At 32.4% G+C, this 16,341-nt stretch overlaps 1 protein-coding gene across 1 annotated transcript; it reads right to left on the bottom strand.

The window, feature by feature from the left end:
* Positions 1–205: 205 nt before the first annotated feature.
* On the bottom strand, positions 206–2,950 carry LOC134727618 (dual specificity protein phosphatase 7-like). The gene is made up of 3 exons (XM_063592003.1): positions 2,332–2,950; positions 1,372–1,761; positions 206–923 (listed from the first exon to the last, which is right to left on the bottom strand). Exons 1-3 carry the CDS (start codon positions 2,711–2,713, stop codon positions 619–621), a joined length of 1,077 nt encoding a protein of 358 aa, XP_063448073.1. The 5' UTR covers positions 2,714–2,950; the 3' UTR covers positions 206–618.
* Between the last annotated feature and the right edge of the window lie 13,391 nt (positions 2,951–16,341).

The following is a 16,341-nucleotide window of genomic DNA, read 5'->3' as shown; positions in this document are numbered from 1 at the left end:
GTTGTCCTAGATTGTGTATAAAACATGCTACAGGATATTGAAATAAAAAAGTTCGATTGGTTGACGTTTCTCCTGTATACGTTGAAAGTGTAAAAATTCTTATGTTAATTAGTGTCGGTAATGTATGTATTTAAAACAATACATTATTAATTACGTGGTTTTTTAATTTGTACGTTGGTGAGGGAAACTATTAAGAATGCAGACAGTTTTAACTGGAGACATTTTAATCTCTTTTTTTCAAGAGTAATAACAACAATGAATAATGAATAATGAATAACAAAAGTGAATGATTGATAACGATATTAGACTATGAAATGTCAATGAATGAACACTTTTGGCGGGAAATAAACGTGCGCACGTTCCCCAACCTAAACCCGTCGAATTTCTGTGACAACTGCAATGGTTATCTCAAATGAGAGAATAGTTGTTCAAAAGCTGCCGTTTGAAGATATTTTGATACACAGTATTCATGTTCATGACAAAAACTCTGAAAGACTTCCTTGGGCTATTTATAATATTGTCTACTTCGACTGTGCCGACCTCGGTGCCGCTATGTTTGACATTTGGCGGATCGCTTAGTCCTTTTTAATTTTGACCAATAACTATGAATCAAAATGTTCACGTTGCTGCCTCACAATTCTGTTGAGTTGTAGGAACTTTAACATTGTCATTACACTGAAAGTGGAACTCGTTCACTGACTGAGTGGAATTTTGGCACAAAATGGATTTTTCGAATTCGAGTAATTGTCCCAAGAAATTGAAGTTAGGCGATACATTTGGTTTGCACTGTTTCACGTGGTCGTAGGCTTGATTTAAACTGATGTGTTGTTTTTGCATTAAATAAGCACAGGTTACTGTCACAGACCGGCTTATTCCCGCCAAACAATGCACCAATACGCCACATTCATTTTCTCTAGCCTCATCTGAAAATACAAATAAGAAAACTTATAATTTTCTGTATGACTCATAGTACTTTATAAGCAAGATGTTACAGTGAACTTATATTTACTTAATCTACATGTACAGTTACACTGCATCGATGCATAGAATACTAATGACATTTCAAAACGTGTCAGCGTTGTTGACCTACTCTGTTCTCTATGGTTGTCAACAAAATACATATAAGCACCGAAAATGACTACATAATAGGTCATTTAATATTCAAAGTAAATTATGGTTATCGCCCCTAATCAAACATTTAAAGCTAGACTTTGTGTTTGAATTGGCCGGAAATGAGGATCAAACAAGCGTACATCCTGTAAATTTCCATTAATAATGTCGTGTCAAGCGAGGTGAAATTCATTACCCTATCAATTTCATTCACATAAATGATATCTTTTGTCGTTCTCATGAAATAAAATGTGTACCTACCTATGAAAGCTATGGCCTGTGGGAAGAAAGCTGAGAGATTTTGAGATAGTTGGTCCGCCACTGGGATCTGTAAGTATTTGAAGTCACTGTCCATTTCAAATTTGTTTGGTACGTTCGGAGTCACATTTAAAATATATTTAATTCCAAATTTTTTAAGTTGATTCAAGTCTGCTGAGTTCTGTGCATTTCCTAAGTAAAGATATGGTAGCACTTTCACTGGGTATTGTGAGCGAGGTGAAGGAGAATTAACATTGTCGTTGTCGGATTCAGAAGTTCCAACTCCAGAGTCGTCAGATATTTTCAAGTTACATAAGCCATATATTGATTCATCAGTACTATTGGTCCCCTCGCACAAGTCTCGTGAGGTTTTCTCAAACTCTTCAAAGCCTCCTGAAAAATAAATATTTGATTGATTAAATACAATGTTATTGGGAAAATAAAACCTCCTTACAGAGCCTTTTTTAATTTTAGTTTCGTTATCAGTCAATTTATTTACTTAGCCACTAGCCGAGATAGAAATGTTTACTTTGGCATACAATGCAAATAACAAATATTTTATCATCTAGGTCGTGCTTCCTGTCTCAGATAAAGCCCATGGATATATTTCATTGATAAGAGTTTTGGTTATCTTCAATGAAATTAACAGATAAAGTGTACATTTATGATGGGGGTTTCAATTGGAGGAATTTTGTAAGTGTCCAGTGTTAAAGTTAATCGTCCGAAACCCATTCATCAATGTGAATAAACAAAATGTTATTTATCCTACAAGATAGCAAAGAAATGCCGAAAGCTATGCATACGTCAAGATATATTAAGGAAGATGTCAACTATACACATAAACATGATCAGTGTATATTTCGATAAGAAAAAAAAAATTATTTACACTTCAAACTGAATGTAAAGTTTACTTCTGAAAATGGACATTGTCATTAAACTCAATTAAGTATACGTTTTACTTACCATCTAGAATTCTAGCCGTGGCTCCATCTTGTTGAAGTTTTTTCATTAATAAATCTACAGTTTGGGACGTGTTGCAATTATTATCCGTGGAACTTTGATCGTATAAGATAACATCATGAGTTTTCCATAGTTTATTAAATTTGTCTTTGGCTTCGTTGTTTTGGATAACACATTGAATTTTAAGATTTCCCTTCTTCAATCGTCGGACCATTAGTCCAGGCAGTGTAATGTTAATAGATCCTTTGATATGAGATCGGATAAAGTCGGCCTGTGGTCGACAGTCGAGTATCAAAACGGTTTTCCCTTCCCGTAGCACCGACCCTAAGCTTTCACGACTGCAGAAATCGTCGCTCATATTGGTAACACACTCCAAGCAAGGCATTCGGAAACTAAAAATAAAACACTTTAAACTATAGCCGCTTACAAACCAAGTGAACACATACGTGAATAAATCGTTAATGAATTGACACTATCAATGCTAACACATGAGTTCCAATGAAAATGTCATAAACAAAAACAATATAATATGTAGAAAAAATGTATTTTATATTATGTCCTTTGAGTGTCTAGTTCAACTGTTGAGATGTAATGAATGTTTGCCCTACTTTATACCGTGTATTTGAATGTGTTCTGCACACTATTATCTGTGTGACAAATCAGACAGCTTATTTTCGGCCAATGAAAAACATTCAACGTCATAAGATACCGCCTCTTTTATTCTATTAATGGAACATTACAACCGCGGTTAAAAGCTATGTTTTTATCTATATTCAGGTTACAATTACTACGCCGGAGATTATTATGAAAAGTTTGTTTTTAAAGTTTAGAGTAAAATGTTCTCCAACTTATAAAATATATTTAAAATACAAAAAATTACTGTATTCACTTACCAGTTACTTTTAACAGTTTTGAAAAATATGAAATTCGAACAATATTATATAGTGGACTACATTTCCTGTTGTGTTTACTCACTTCATTGAATTATCAGTGTCATTGACGACCTTCAACTGTCACGTGATTACAATCGTTTGCGTGTTATTATCTAATTGATTTGCCTCTCCAGGGGGTTAGAATAAGAATACAGTTTCAAAAGACAGGAATATTAAGTAATCATTTAATAATTTTGATCAATTAGATTATAATACACGGGGTCAGCGATGAGGATTTCCTGTGCATTGCTAAAAGAGATAATTGCCCTATAATAGTTGCCTCTGGGGGGATATTGTAACGGCCTAATCGGGTCAGTAGATCAACAGTTGTTTATATTGACAGGTATAAGAGGGATAATAACAGATAATTACTACATTTTTGTGTTAATAGACTTAAGGTAAAATAGCAGTATCACGTAATCGATACCGATTTTGTCCATTCACTAAAAAAAAAGGTGATTCGATCAACAGAAATTTGTAGATGATGCTAGTTTATTTGTTTTTGTGTATATTCTGCAGGCAATTGTTGGTAAAAAATAAACCGTCTTGAAAGATGAAGAAACCTACTTTTATTTTTTTTTGCCCCAATAATTACTACATACGTGTACTTAACGTTCAAAGTGATAATATTAAGGCTTTTCTTGTATAAATGTGACTTTCGTTTTGAAAATATTTGACCCAAAGAGAGAGAGAGAGAGAAAATGAAGACTCCTACAATTTCTTTTGAAGTCACTGGTACATTGTACACATATTAAAATATTGATTTTACTGACGTATATGTTGAAAAATTAAAAAAAAAAATGCGAATTTTAGTGACATTTCTTACTTTCCGTTAAGGTACATAAATTAACAAGAATCTTCTTAGTACTAAATTAAAATCGTTTTTCATAAGTGAATAAGTTAAATACATTTATGATCATTTGCTATTTATAAATATTAAAGAGCTCACTAAGGAAGTTGATATAAAAGTTGAATATACGTTGAACAGTAAAGTAAAGCGATTAGATATATTGAGAAAATGTAAAGTCAAGAAAATCTAAAATCAAGGGTTCAATTACCACAGTTGACTATAAGCCATTCTTCCAAACTTTTTTAATCGTTTATTCCCTTCTTCACAAATACAGAGACTTTATTCATAAAAAAACGTTAGATTTAAATTTAAATGAAGTCTTAAGTTCCAAATATAAATCTGATATTATGATCGATTTTATGACGTTTTTTATTGAAATTTCATTATATATCGCAATGACCGTATCTAGTGCCTTATGAAATCAATAGTCATTATATAAATATTCTATTTTCTTTGTGACAAAAAGTTGGAAACAATGCGATAACTTTCTAAATACTATGATTATTAAATTTACATTCAAAATCTATTAAAATACGTGATGGAATTTGACACACACCATTCTCTTGATACTTTGGGGCTTAAAATAATTTAGTATGGATGAGGTGGTTAGTGCCAATGAGACAACTCTCCATCAGAAACCAAACGATACGAAAATATTTATCATTTTAGAATCTATTTAGCAAGTATAAAAAAAAAAATCTGTTGATAAAAATATTCTAAACTTCATTTTATTTTAAAATGTTGACCCGCCTGGGCAGCCTAGACATCCATATTTTTTTTATTTTCACATATTTACGATTATTTTTTACCATACACATATACACACACATGTATGTTATTATGTATATTTTAAGTTCGCCCAATATACCCAACAGACTTAAAATTCATGAATAAATACATACCATTCACAAAATTTAATCATTCTGTAAACTTAAATCTCGTTGATGCGCGAAGATTAGTTTTTTTTAACGTAAAGGATACGCAAAACAATATATATAGTTGTAATTTTATATATATGTACGTAGAAACGAAACACGAGAAAAAAGGATGGGTTAGATTTTACGTACAATGTAGCACTGTATTTAAAATATATATTCTACATCAGTCAGTTATTAATTCATGATATACAGGAAATTATTTCCAGACACGTGCCTGTAAATACAGAAAAAGAAAACAATTGCAGTTTTGTTACAATTTCCGATTGTTAACGTCCTACATCTGACAGCATCGAAATCTTATGATTTTTTTCTTTACTATACACATAAAAAGGTTTAAAATTTAGACGCTTTATACGGAAATGAGTGCAACCAGATTTTCAGAGAAGATTTCGTAAAATAAATGTATGTCTCCGCGACGACTTGTTAAAGGTATCAACAGCTATTGTGACAAAAAAAGTATAACAAGTCAGTGCGAGACGTCCATACATACAAAAATGACTTAACCATTGCATGCATACCATCCGTTTTCATATTGTCTTCAAACACAACATTCTTTTAAAACAATGTCTCACCAGTTATAATGTACAGCTGCATGTATCATTGAAAAATACAGCACATACTATATACACAATATAAAACAAATAACATTCTACAAAAATAAAATACAAGATTGTTTCTATAAAAGGTGAGAATTATGAGATTTACGGTAATAGTTGCGTGTTGTGCAATCAATTTTGTGGTCAAAGCATTTTAAGTCTAACAAGAACACTCTTTTAACTGCAGTTCATTTATTCTATGACTCTAATTTTCCTCCTTATTTATATAACTTGTGGTCCACCCGGCATTTTAAAATTACTTTATGATTCTGTAGACATCTGCATAGTAAGCCAAAAGAGTGTCGAAAGACATCAAAGAGACATACAAAATAAACTGACAACGCCATGAATAAAACATGCAAAGACAATCAATACTGAGTACACACAAACCCTACCAAAACGGAGGTGATATCATGTTCTCCGGAAGGGTAAGCAGACCCTGAACCACAAATCCACTGTTTAACATAAGCCGCAGTTTTTAACTCTTATCCCTTTTTGGTTGCACTGTTTTGCTATATTAGCTTACACCCACAAAGGAGATGATCAAAGCTCTGTGCTAGAATGCATTAATCCGCGAACAATTCCTGTATACCCTTGTAAATACCAGCAGCATTTTAACAAATACACTGTACAGTAAACTAAATATACATGTGCATGTAGCTCTACTTGCTGACCTCGTTATACAGCTTTTGTCATTTCAAAATACTATATATAGAAGTTTAGAAACCAAATGCATATCAAAAACATATTGAATAATATACTGGCGATAAAAACAGCCTTGTTTTACACCCAAATGATCCATGCATGCAGTTGGTAATATTACTACTAGTATTTCACCTAAAAGAAAATGCAAGAATAGTATACTTTAATGGCTAATTGAAAATGCATGTTTACACATGAAACTCATTTAGATCTTCAAACTTTCCTTCCCTTCCGGAGCATTCGATATTACCCAATCTAATTAATTTTGATATTACCACGATTTTTTGGTGGGATTCGTGTTGCTCGGTCTTCAGTTTTCTGTGTTGAGTTGTACATGTCACGGCCTATTTTCTTTTGATCTCTTTTTTTTATATGGTATTGTCAATGTATTAGCGACTTTGAGTATCCCTTGTGTATCTTTCGCTTCTCCTTATAAGCAATAAACTAGAATTGCTCTTTTAACAAAAGGCTTCAAAACAAATCTAAGTATATATATGTTCGTACATAACTATAGTTTTAGTAATAGATGTTAGCGTACTCCAAAGATCAAAAGTTTACTTTTACTACAGCGAAAACTGATTTGCTCATCATGTATTACATCTCTAGTTTCAAACTAAGAACCGATTAAGAAAATGCAATCGAGTTCAAAAGGACACAAGGCTAACGTTATGTGCCCCGGTAAGAGAATACATATCTTTGGATTAATGATGAACATCTTTCATATATTTAGGCAAAGATGTTATTTTTGCTTCCATCAAGTCAGAAGTAATAATTTATAAATTTTTAGATATGTCGTTTCACTTCCCGAATTCTACAAGCATCAGACAAAATGGGACAGAGCCTCTGATTAGGTTTTGGGTCATCGAAAAGATTAGAGAACGTCTCCTTTGAGTCGGACTCCGACCATTGTCTGGACTGCATTGACTATTTTTCAGTTAAGACAGTTAAATGAGCAGATGAAGATGACAATATTATTATTAAGACCATGGTTAATACAAATACTGCTCAGCTTTATATTATAGAAAGAGGTGCATGCTATTGCATATCTGTTCAGCTTTATATTATAGAAAGAGGCGCATGCTATTGCATATTTAATGGCCACTGTAGGATATATAAACAACGATCATAATTGTATCTATATGTATGCTTTAGGTGTCATGAAAAATAATGTGGAAATGAAAATTATTTGGCATGTACTTCGTTCCTAATTTGGGCTTCTAACCGTTTTGGTTCGAGCGCCACTGATGTAAAGACGAAATGCGAATCTGGCGTACCGAAAATTGTAGCCTTATAAATATCCTTTGTTTTTGTTTGTATATATACCTTGATGCATGTAAGTAAACAGTGACATTGATGTTTGTTAGATCTCCAAATCCTGGTCTTTGTCAAGTGTACAGCATTAGAATAGAAAAAAGAGTACTAGTATTACAAAATAAAGACGGAATCACTTTATATGTATTTTTGGACTGTAACAAATATACATATAGTGTTTGAAGTCGTACAAGTAAATATCGTATATGACGAACTAGTTGGGTGACTGTTGAAGTAGGGGTGTGCAGTATTGCTTACAAATCAGAAATCAGATATACTAGTAGTTTGTTCCACAACCATTGCCAGATCATGCGGATAGGGAACCTAAGTTAGAAAATAAACCGTCCCACACCAACAAGTTGGATTGATCGTTGATTATTATCTATCATGTATGTGTGTGTGTAGGTTTGCGTGGATGTGTGATTCCTTCTTTTAATAAATAAACGAATAATTTCTACATTTTGTACCTTGAATATAACGAATAATAGTATTTGGACACTTTTGGTTTTTGCTAATATGAAATATATTTGTTAAGTAAAATGTTATTTTTCTGAATTTTTATGTGTCCTTTGATAAAGATGAGATTTGTTTTACTTTGATCCCCCACGTTTAAGTTTAGGCGAGTCCGACTAAAATGCGTGGTCTCGTTAATTCCGATGTGAGAATTCCATAGAAATCGCTATATATTCACAACAGTTCTATTATACTTACATATGTATACTTGTGTTAAATATCATGGACATTAATGACGCATTGCTCTGTATATTTCCATTGATACATGTTATAGTGATAATCGAAAAAAATCTTATATACTATCCCCGTTGTTAATTTCGAAAGATGTAATTAGTAAAACTATATTATATAAAAAATATTATATTGTTTATATCTTTGGTAGTGATTGTTTGTACTGTATTTAAGTCGTGTGGGAGAGATCCGGAGCCCCCCCCCCCCCCCGGTTTTTAGAGTGGGACTCGTGTTGCTCAATCTTTCGTTTTTTTACAAGACGTTATTTTTTCTTCGACTTATGAACTTTAAATCCTCCGGGTGCGGGAATTTCTCGCTACATTGAAGACCTGTTGTTGACCTTCTGCTGTTGTTTTTTTTCTACGTGTACGGACGGGTTGTTTTCTCTTTGACACATTCCCTATTTCCATTCTCAATTTTATTTAAATGTCCTCTTGGTGCCACTATCGTAAACACTTACGTGTCTCCTTTCTATTTTTATTCCCTTTCGACTTTCATCACGGTAACTGACCTGCACTATATGCAACGATATACACCATAATATATTGTTTAACAAAGTCGAGTTAAAAGCCACCGAAAAAGAATAATGTGTATGAAAAAAAAGTAAAATCACGAAAATAATGAACCAACTCCGAGAATTTTTTTTAACGGATGAGTCCCTAACAGGCTAACCCAATGGCAAAGTTAAAAGCTCAAACACATCAAACGAAAGGATAACGACGGTCATATTTCTGAATTGGTACAGGCATTTTCTTATGTAGAAAATGATGGGATGAACCAGGTTTTATAGCTAGCTAAAACGCTCACTTGTATTGTCGCATCAAATCTAATTATTGAAATACATAAGATGTGCGTGAATCCTTTTATGAATGCAATACATAATAGAATATGGACACTTTCATGGCTTTTGCTATTATGAAATATATTTATGTACAAAAATATTATTTGTATGTGTCCTTGGATAAGATGTATTTTTTTACTTTATCCCCCCACGTATAAGTTCAAGCTAGAACTTAGTTACAGAAATATCTCTTAAATGGTTGTTTGTGGAAAAAATGCGTGGTCGCATTAATTCTGATAACCTTTATAGATGTGAGAATTCCATAGAAACAGTTACGTTGAAAAACAGTTGTATCATTTACATGTATAGTGTGAAATTGTAATGTCATGGAACATAATGACGTATGGTTCAATTTTCCCATTGATGAATATTATACTTATAGTGATAATTGATAACATCTATATATATTATCACCTTACATTTTTTATTAATAGAGATTGCAAAAGATGAAAGCAGTACAGCACAGTGCTATACAGAATGATTATATTAGTAATTAACTGCGTCGAAATTATCTCTTTGTTTGTGACTATCTCGAACGTCGAAGGAGGAGTTTCGTGGGAGATCGTGTGAGGGGGAGAGATTGATAGATATGGTATCTAATCTGTAATACTGTTAATTTATTATTCTGAAAATAGTGAGGTTCTTTGCCCTTTGATTTTCTAATAATCGAAATCTATAAAGACTAAGTAATCATGCTAATGACTAAAGCAACAACGTTAACCTTAATATGTAAACGTGCCAGTCCAGATACAAGGAAGCACACGCTTTAATGAAAATCGTAAAACAACGAATAGTAGCATATATCGACAGACTTTCTGAAGTCAGAAATTTTGAATAACTGTTGAATAGACCTATAATAATTCATTCAACTTTAGTTTCGGAATTTCATAATACATGGATAGTGTTCAGCTTCTCCGTAGTTTACTAATAGTCATCAAAGGTAGGTACCGTGGTCGTGGTCAGGCTTATAATTTAATACGCCAGACGCGCGTTTCTTCTGCATAAGACTCATCAGTGACGCTCAGATAAAAAAAAAGTTAGAGAGCCAAAACAAGTACAAAGTTGAAAGAACATTGACTAAGACTGCATTTTCTATTGCACCATATACGATATATAACCATTATCTATACAAAGTATAATTTTGCTTGAATCTGGCATATTTTTTTTGGAATTACTGGTAATTGTTTAGGTCTGAAAATCCTAGGGGAACATATTAATATACATATATTCAGTTTAAGTAGTGCATATAATTCAATGCAGATCAAAACATTTTTCGATATAAATGCTACCTTTATGGTACTTTAATGCTGAGAACACGGTAATAACTAATCAACATTTATACAATAATGTAAAACCTGTCATGACTGCTAGACCTACCTTAAATAATTTGACTACAATCACACATGCACCAAAATGGTTTATGCTTCAGGAAAACAGTTATCGTATATCAGTGTCACTAGCTAAGGAATGAGACTTTAGGGAGCTACCATTTGATTTTTATGGGGGGGCTAGGATGAAAATTTTTGTCCTGCATTTTTTTTAGTTGTAATCTCTGTCCTGCCTTTTTATTTTTCACTCTATCTGGTCCTGCTTTTTTTTTTTTTAGTTTATCCTGACTTTTTTTACAAAAATTGTCATCCTGACTTTTTTTTTGCAAGTGTCTCATCCTGCCTTTTTTTTTACTTAAAACTCCTGTCCTGCCTATTTTTTTCAAATTTCATCCTAGCCCCCCATAAAAATCAAATGGTAGCTCCCTTATCTGACAATCCTTCACTAGTACATGTCGACTTTCTGAAGCAATGCATGTAAACATTTTTTTAAAGTTCAAATAACGTTGATTTTAGCTATAGTATGTCATGTGTTAAGTTTAACAATCGCCTTCACGACTCGTATTTAATATTTGTTTGCCATAGTTTCGATTCTTTCATCTTTTGTTCATCTATTGATGTCGAGAGCAATTTAGTGCAACAGGAACTCCTCACCCTTCCGGATCGCCAGACGTATGTGTTTTTTTTTTTAAATGTTTTATTGTTTTTGTCGGCAATAGTGCTGTGTACAGCCCTTTTCCGGCAATGTAATTATTTGTACTTTCATTTCAACTTATATATATATATTAATTTTAAGTGATTTATTGTGGTCGGGGAAACGCGTATTTGTACCTTTCGTATTTAAAGATATCTATCTGTCAAATTATAATGGCCGTAATGATCGCAAACCAGTGACGTTTTCTTTTGTGTATATATTTCAACTATATTTTTAGTACCACAATTTGTGTCACGAATAGAAAAAAGATCTGGTAACTGATATGTGGACAAGAATTCATCAATTGTCTTGAATATTTGTATATGCATAAAAAGATGACGAAGTATTATAGTCAATGCAAAAAAATATATAGTGACCGAAGATCAAAAGATGTCAACATTTAGAGAACAAAGTACCGCACTTAACAATAAATATATATATTATAAAGTACAATACAGCGACGAAAAGCCTCGCCATGAAAAAAAAAGAAGCTATATATGCGATGGTAACCTGTTTTTATTATTTAATGATTTCTGAGTAAGCTGTCCAGGCTATATATATCGTTATGGTTTTCTTTTTTTTTCAAGAGAGGCGAAAGATACATCAGCTATATTCAACCTCATAAATAAAAAAAAAAAGTGAACGCCATGGCAATAACAAAAAAGACCTGAACACAAAATACTATACAAAACACATCTAATATAAAAAAAAACCAAAGACCGAGCAAAACGAACCACATGAAAAATTGGGAGTGTTCACAAGTGTTCCTGAAAGATAAGTATAAATCCTTCTTTACATATGGCATACGTCGTGTTGCTCACATACACGTATAAACCCGAAACTCTTATTCAAACCTTGATATCAAATGATACATCTATGATTCTGTATATTTTGGTAAAGACGACGTATTTCTCGTTTCTCGTTTCTATATAGATTAGACCGTTGGTTTTCCCGTTTGAATGGTTTTACATTACTATTTTGGGGGCCCTTTATAGCTTGCTGTTCGGTGTGAACTAAGGCACCGTATTGAAGGCTGTACCTTGACCTATAATGGTTTACTTTTATAAATTGTTATTTGGATGGAGATTTGTCTCATTGACACTCATACCTCATCTTTATATGAACTGCTTTTAGAAATTGGCGCTGGTTTGAAATGAATTAAAATAAATAGGTCATTTATGTAAAATAAAGAGATTTGGTTTAAATGTCAATCAGACTATACTATCAACTAGAGAGATGTAGATGTTAGCAACTAGTATATAGGTCGCCGTAAACTGTGAATAAAAAATAAAACTGTAAAAACACTAAACAGTTGTGTAAAAACCTACGCTAGATAGCTGCAATCATCTAATAGTGACAATCAACCTATTCATTCCGTAGGAAGCCCTTTCTTAATACAGCTTGACTATTATAGTTGTTTATTTGATAAAAACAACACCCGCATCCACTTTCACCTCAATAAGAATATACTTACAAACAGAAACAGTCAATGCATTTACATTCTTTCCTATTGTACATCTATACTTTGCATGGATTATATTCTATTTAAGATTTAAATTTTAGTAGGATTAAAAGAGGGGAGATGGCATTTCAAAATGCAAATAAAAAAACCCGACATAGACAAGAGACAAAAATGACAAACAAAACTTTCCAAAACATGACAAGTTAGTCAGCAGCAACCCACTGGCACACTTTTGCCGCCTTGTATCACCAAACTAAAATATATAATTGAGATGTCAAAAAATGAAACGGAGAAGTAAAAGACGTCATGATAATAAAAAAAATAAGGAGTTTTTTCAAGGATAACTGCAAGGCTGCTAGTTTTTACTAATCAGAATTTGACAAAGGGATGTGGTACATCTTGTTCATTTACTGAAGTGAAATGGTTTCATTTTAAACCGGAGGTATACCACTGTACCATCAAATTTAAACGTCTTTCTCAAGATATTGTATGTTGTAACATTTGTTGTTTTTTGCTACCTTTGTTGACATTTATTCATAGGATTTTCTAGTTAATATACATTTGGTTCTATAAAAAGATAAAACAAAACAAAAAATATGATGACAAATTAAGATTATAACTTCGATTAAGTTTTTAATTGATGAATTCGTATGCATGTACATTAACATGTACTGCGTTATTAAATGAAAAAAAAAGTTAAATACTTTAACTTGCATCTTCAAAACTGGACAGATCTCAGAAGAAATTGTCGATATGAAGTATAGATATGTATTTGAAATACAATATAGTTTATTTATTGGTGTTCACATATTACAAAAGTTGAGATTCTTTAAAATAAGCCGATTATTAGTAATATACTTTTTTTGGTTATTTTTTGGTTATTTTTTGGTTATTTTTTTGGCGTGTATCAATTCTTAATAGATGTTAATATTGTATGTATATAATAACCCCAATACAGAAGAGCAGCGTGTTCCCCTTTCCTTGTTTATCTTAAAATATATATCAATAACATACAGAAGACCTCTTCTTTTGTTTGTGTAGATTATTTATGTGGGTCTTGTGGTCAATAACGTCAATAAGAATTGTTTACGTTGATCTACAAAACACTCGAAATTAACGACCTACCCCTTTGTGTATTTAAATCTTAAGCTCATGTTTAAACTTCGTATAAGTCTTTCAATGGTTCTATACTGGCATACAACGCAATAGACACTCATTATCATAGTTAAATGCCCTAATACGGTTGATTGTATAGGCAGGGCTCTAAACATTGAAAGACGTAAACATCTATAGTATAGGAAAACATGATACGTTCTGTTGTTTTTTTCAATTCGGTAGTCTATACTTCTTGACATAATAGAACAATAGGGCAAATTTGTTTCTAATTAAATGTGACCTTATACAAAAATAGACTGTTCTGAACGGGTTTGATGCCCTTTGTTGATCTTTTAAATTGATTTTTTTTCTTTGATACACATTAACGTGTCATATGAAAAGAATGAACTTGAAAAAACTGTAATCACTATGTCAGTGTATGTGTGTGGAGTTTTAGGGGTATTTTTTATGTTTCAAACTAAGACATTCATGCACCTATAATGTTGAAAATTGTGTTTTATGTTTTAATTTCAACGGAAGATAAAAACTATTAGTTCATCATTGGTTGGGGATGGTGGGTCTTGATTTAGGGAGCTACCATTTGATTTTTATGGGGGGGGGGGGGGGGGGAGGGGAGGGGGGCCAGGATGAAAAATTTGGTTCTGCATTTATTTTAGTTGTAATCTCTGTCCTGCCTTTTTATTTTTCACTCTATCCGGTCCTGCTTTTTTTTGTTAGTTTATCGTGACTTTTTTTACATAACTTGTCATCCTGACTTTTTTTTTTTTGCAAGTGTCTCATCCTGCCTTTTTTTTTTTACTCAAAACTCCTGTCCTGCCTATTTTTTTTAAATTTTCATCCTAGCCCCCCCTCCCCCCCCATAAAAATCAAATGGTAGCTCCCTTATGTTGAATATCATCACTCTCGTTGGCATGTAATTGTCCTTTAAGTTGCACCATAGCATTTAGAATTCCTTTCGAGTATTTATTGAAATTGTTGAACTGACATACACTTTAACTATAATGTCGGTATCGTCTCTTTTTCTGATGCCTTTTGCGACGTCTGGCTAGGAGAGAAGTAAGGACATGGTAAGGTATTTTTAGCACTTGTAAACTAATGTTGTCAGTTTCACCACATGTCTGTCATGAACAATATTATGTCTCTCTACATTCGGATAGTTTCGGCTCTCTTGGTTGCAGCACTAAAATGACAATCTCTGTATTGTTAATGGCGTTCCTACATGTACAAAATATATTTGAATTAAAGCAGAAAATGCCAGGGTGCAGAAAGGTTAGATGTTAGTTTATCGACACTGAAGCTTTGTACATTGTAATTGAACACAGCTTTAAATAATTATGAACATTCATTGACAAGGAATTATTTATCATTGTTTACTTAAAAAAAAAAAAAGTCAAAACCTCCATCAGTCGTTGACTCTGTATACATCGTGATAGTGCACGTATTTGCCTTTCAGAAATCGTGATCTTAATTATTAACATTATTTTTAGAATTCGGAAAAAAATTATGATTTAGGATTTTATACCATTCCTTTCTCGTAAATCATTATGTTGTTTTTCATGTCTTTTTTTCTTTAAAGAAGATCGTTTCATTCATGAATTTTTAATATATTTTTAATTCTCTTATTGTGTTTTGCTTTGATGTTTAGTTACAATCTGGGTGTTGCGTTGAAGTTGAGGAGGGGACTATTATCATAATTTCCTATATATGTTTCTCTTTGTTTGCGCCCATTATAAGTATAACTCTTTTGCTATATTAGTTCACAAATTCCGTCCGCGTGGACGATTTTTTATACTAAATGTAGAAACTCCTTGAAAAACTACAAAAAACAAAACACCAATAGTGAACAATGCGGTACCATTCATCATGAATGGATATTATTTTACAGAGGAAGTGCAAAGGAATGCGCACAAGGCTGAATATAAGATGAAACGACATTTCTCGAATACACCAGAAAAACAGTCGCATTCATACCTGTTTGTAGGAGGATTGTTCTAATTAATTTTCTATCATTTCATAACGTAATTAATGTCCATACAACAACAGAATGATCGTCTAAACATAGAACGAATTTTTACATACGTGTATAGCAAAAATAACATTGTTTGATACTCACTATTCAGAACAATACACGTTGGCAATTGTTCATGTAACAACCAAATGAAAAGATCGCATTGTGAACACAGATAATGACTGAATTAGTACATGTATTAGACGACCGAAAGGTTGTGACTTTTCGTGTAATATATTAACTTAAAAAAAAGAAAGAAAAAAACAAGAATGTCGAAAAGTCATCAGAGATTCAATTTCCTTTCCTCTAACATCAAAATCGTGAATATATGACATTGTTGATACAATAATGAATGGTCGTTTATCGTAACTACCATTTCGATAAATCATTTCAAAATCGTTACAAAAACAATACAAAAACTGGAAAACAGATTAAAACCTTTAAGAAGCATTTTGTGTGTGGATTAATCAACAGCCCTTCATAACATTATC

This window comes from Mytilus trossulus, chromosome 1 (assembly GCF_036588685.1).
Source record: "Mytilus trossulus isolate FHL-02 chromosome 1, PNRI_Mtr1.1.1.hap1, whole genome shotgun sequence".
NCBI lineage: Eukaryota > Metazoa > Mollusca > Bivalvia > Mytilida > Mytilidae > Mytilus > Mytilus trossulus.
The sequence above is the reverse complement of the archived record's forward strand: the minus strand, read 5'-3'. Positions and strand labels throughout refer to the sequence as shown.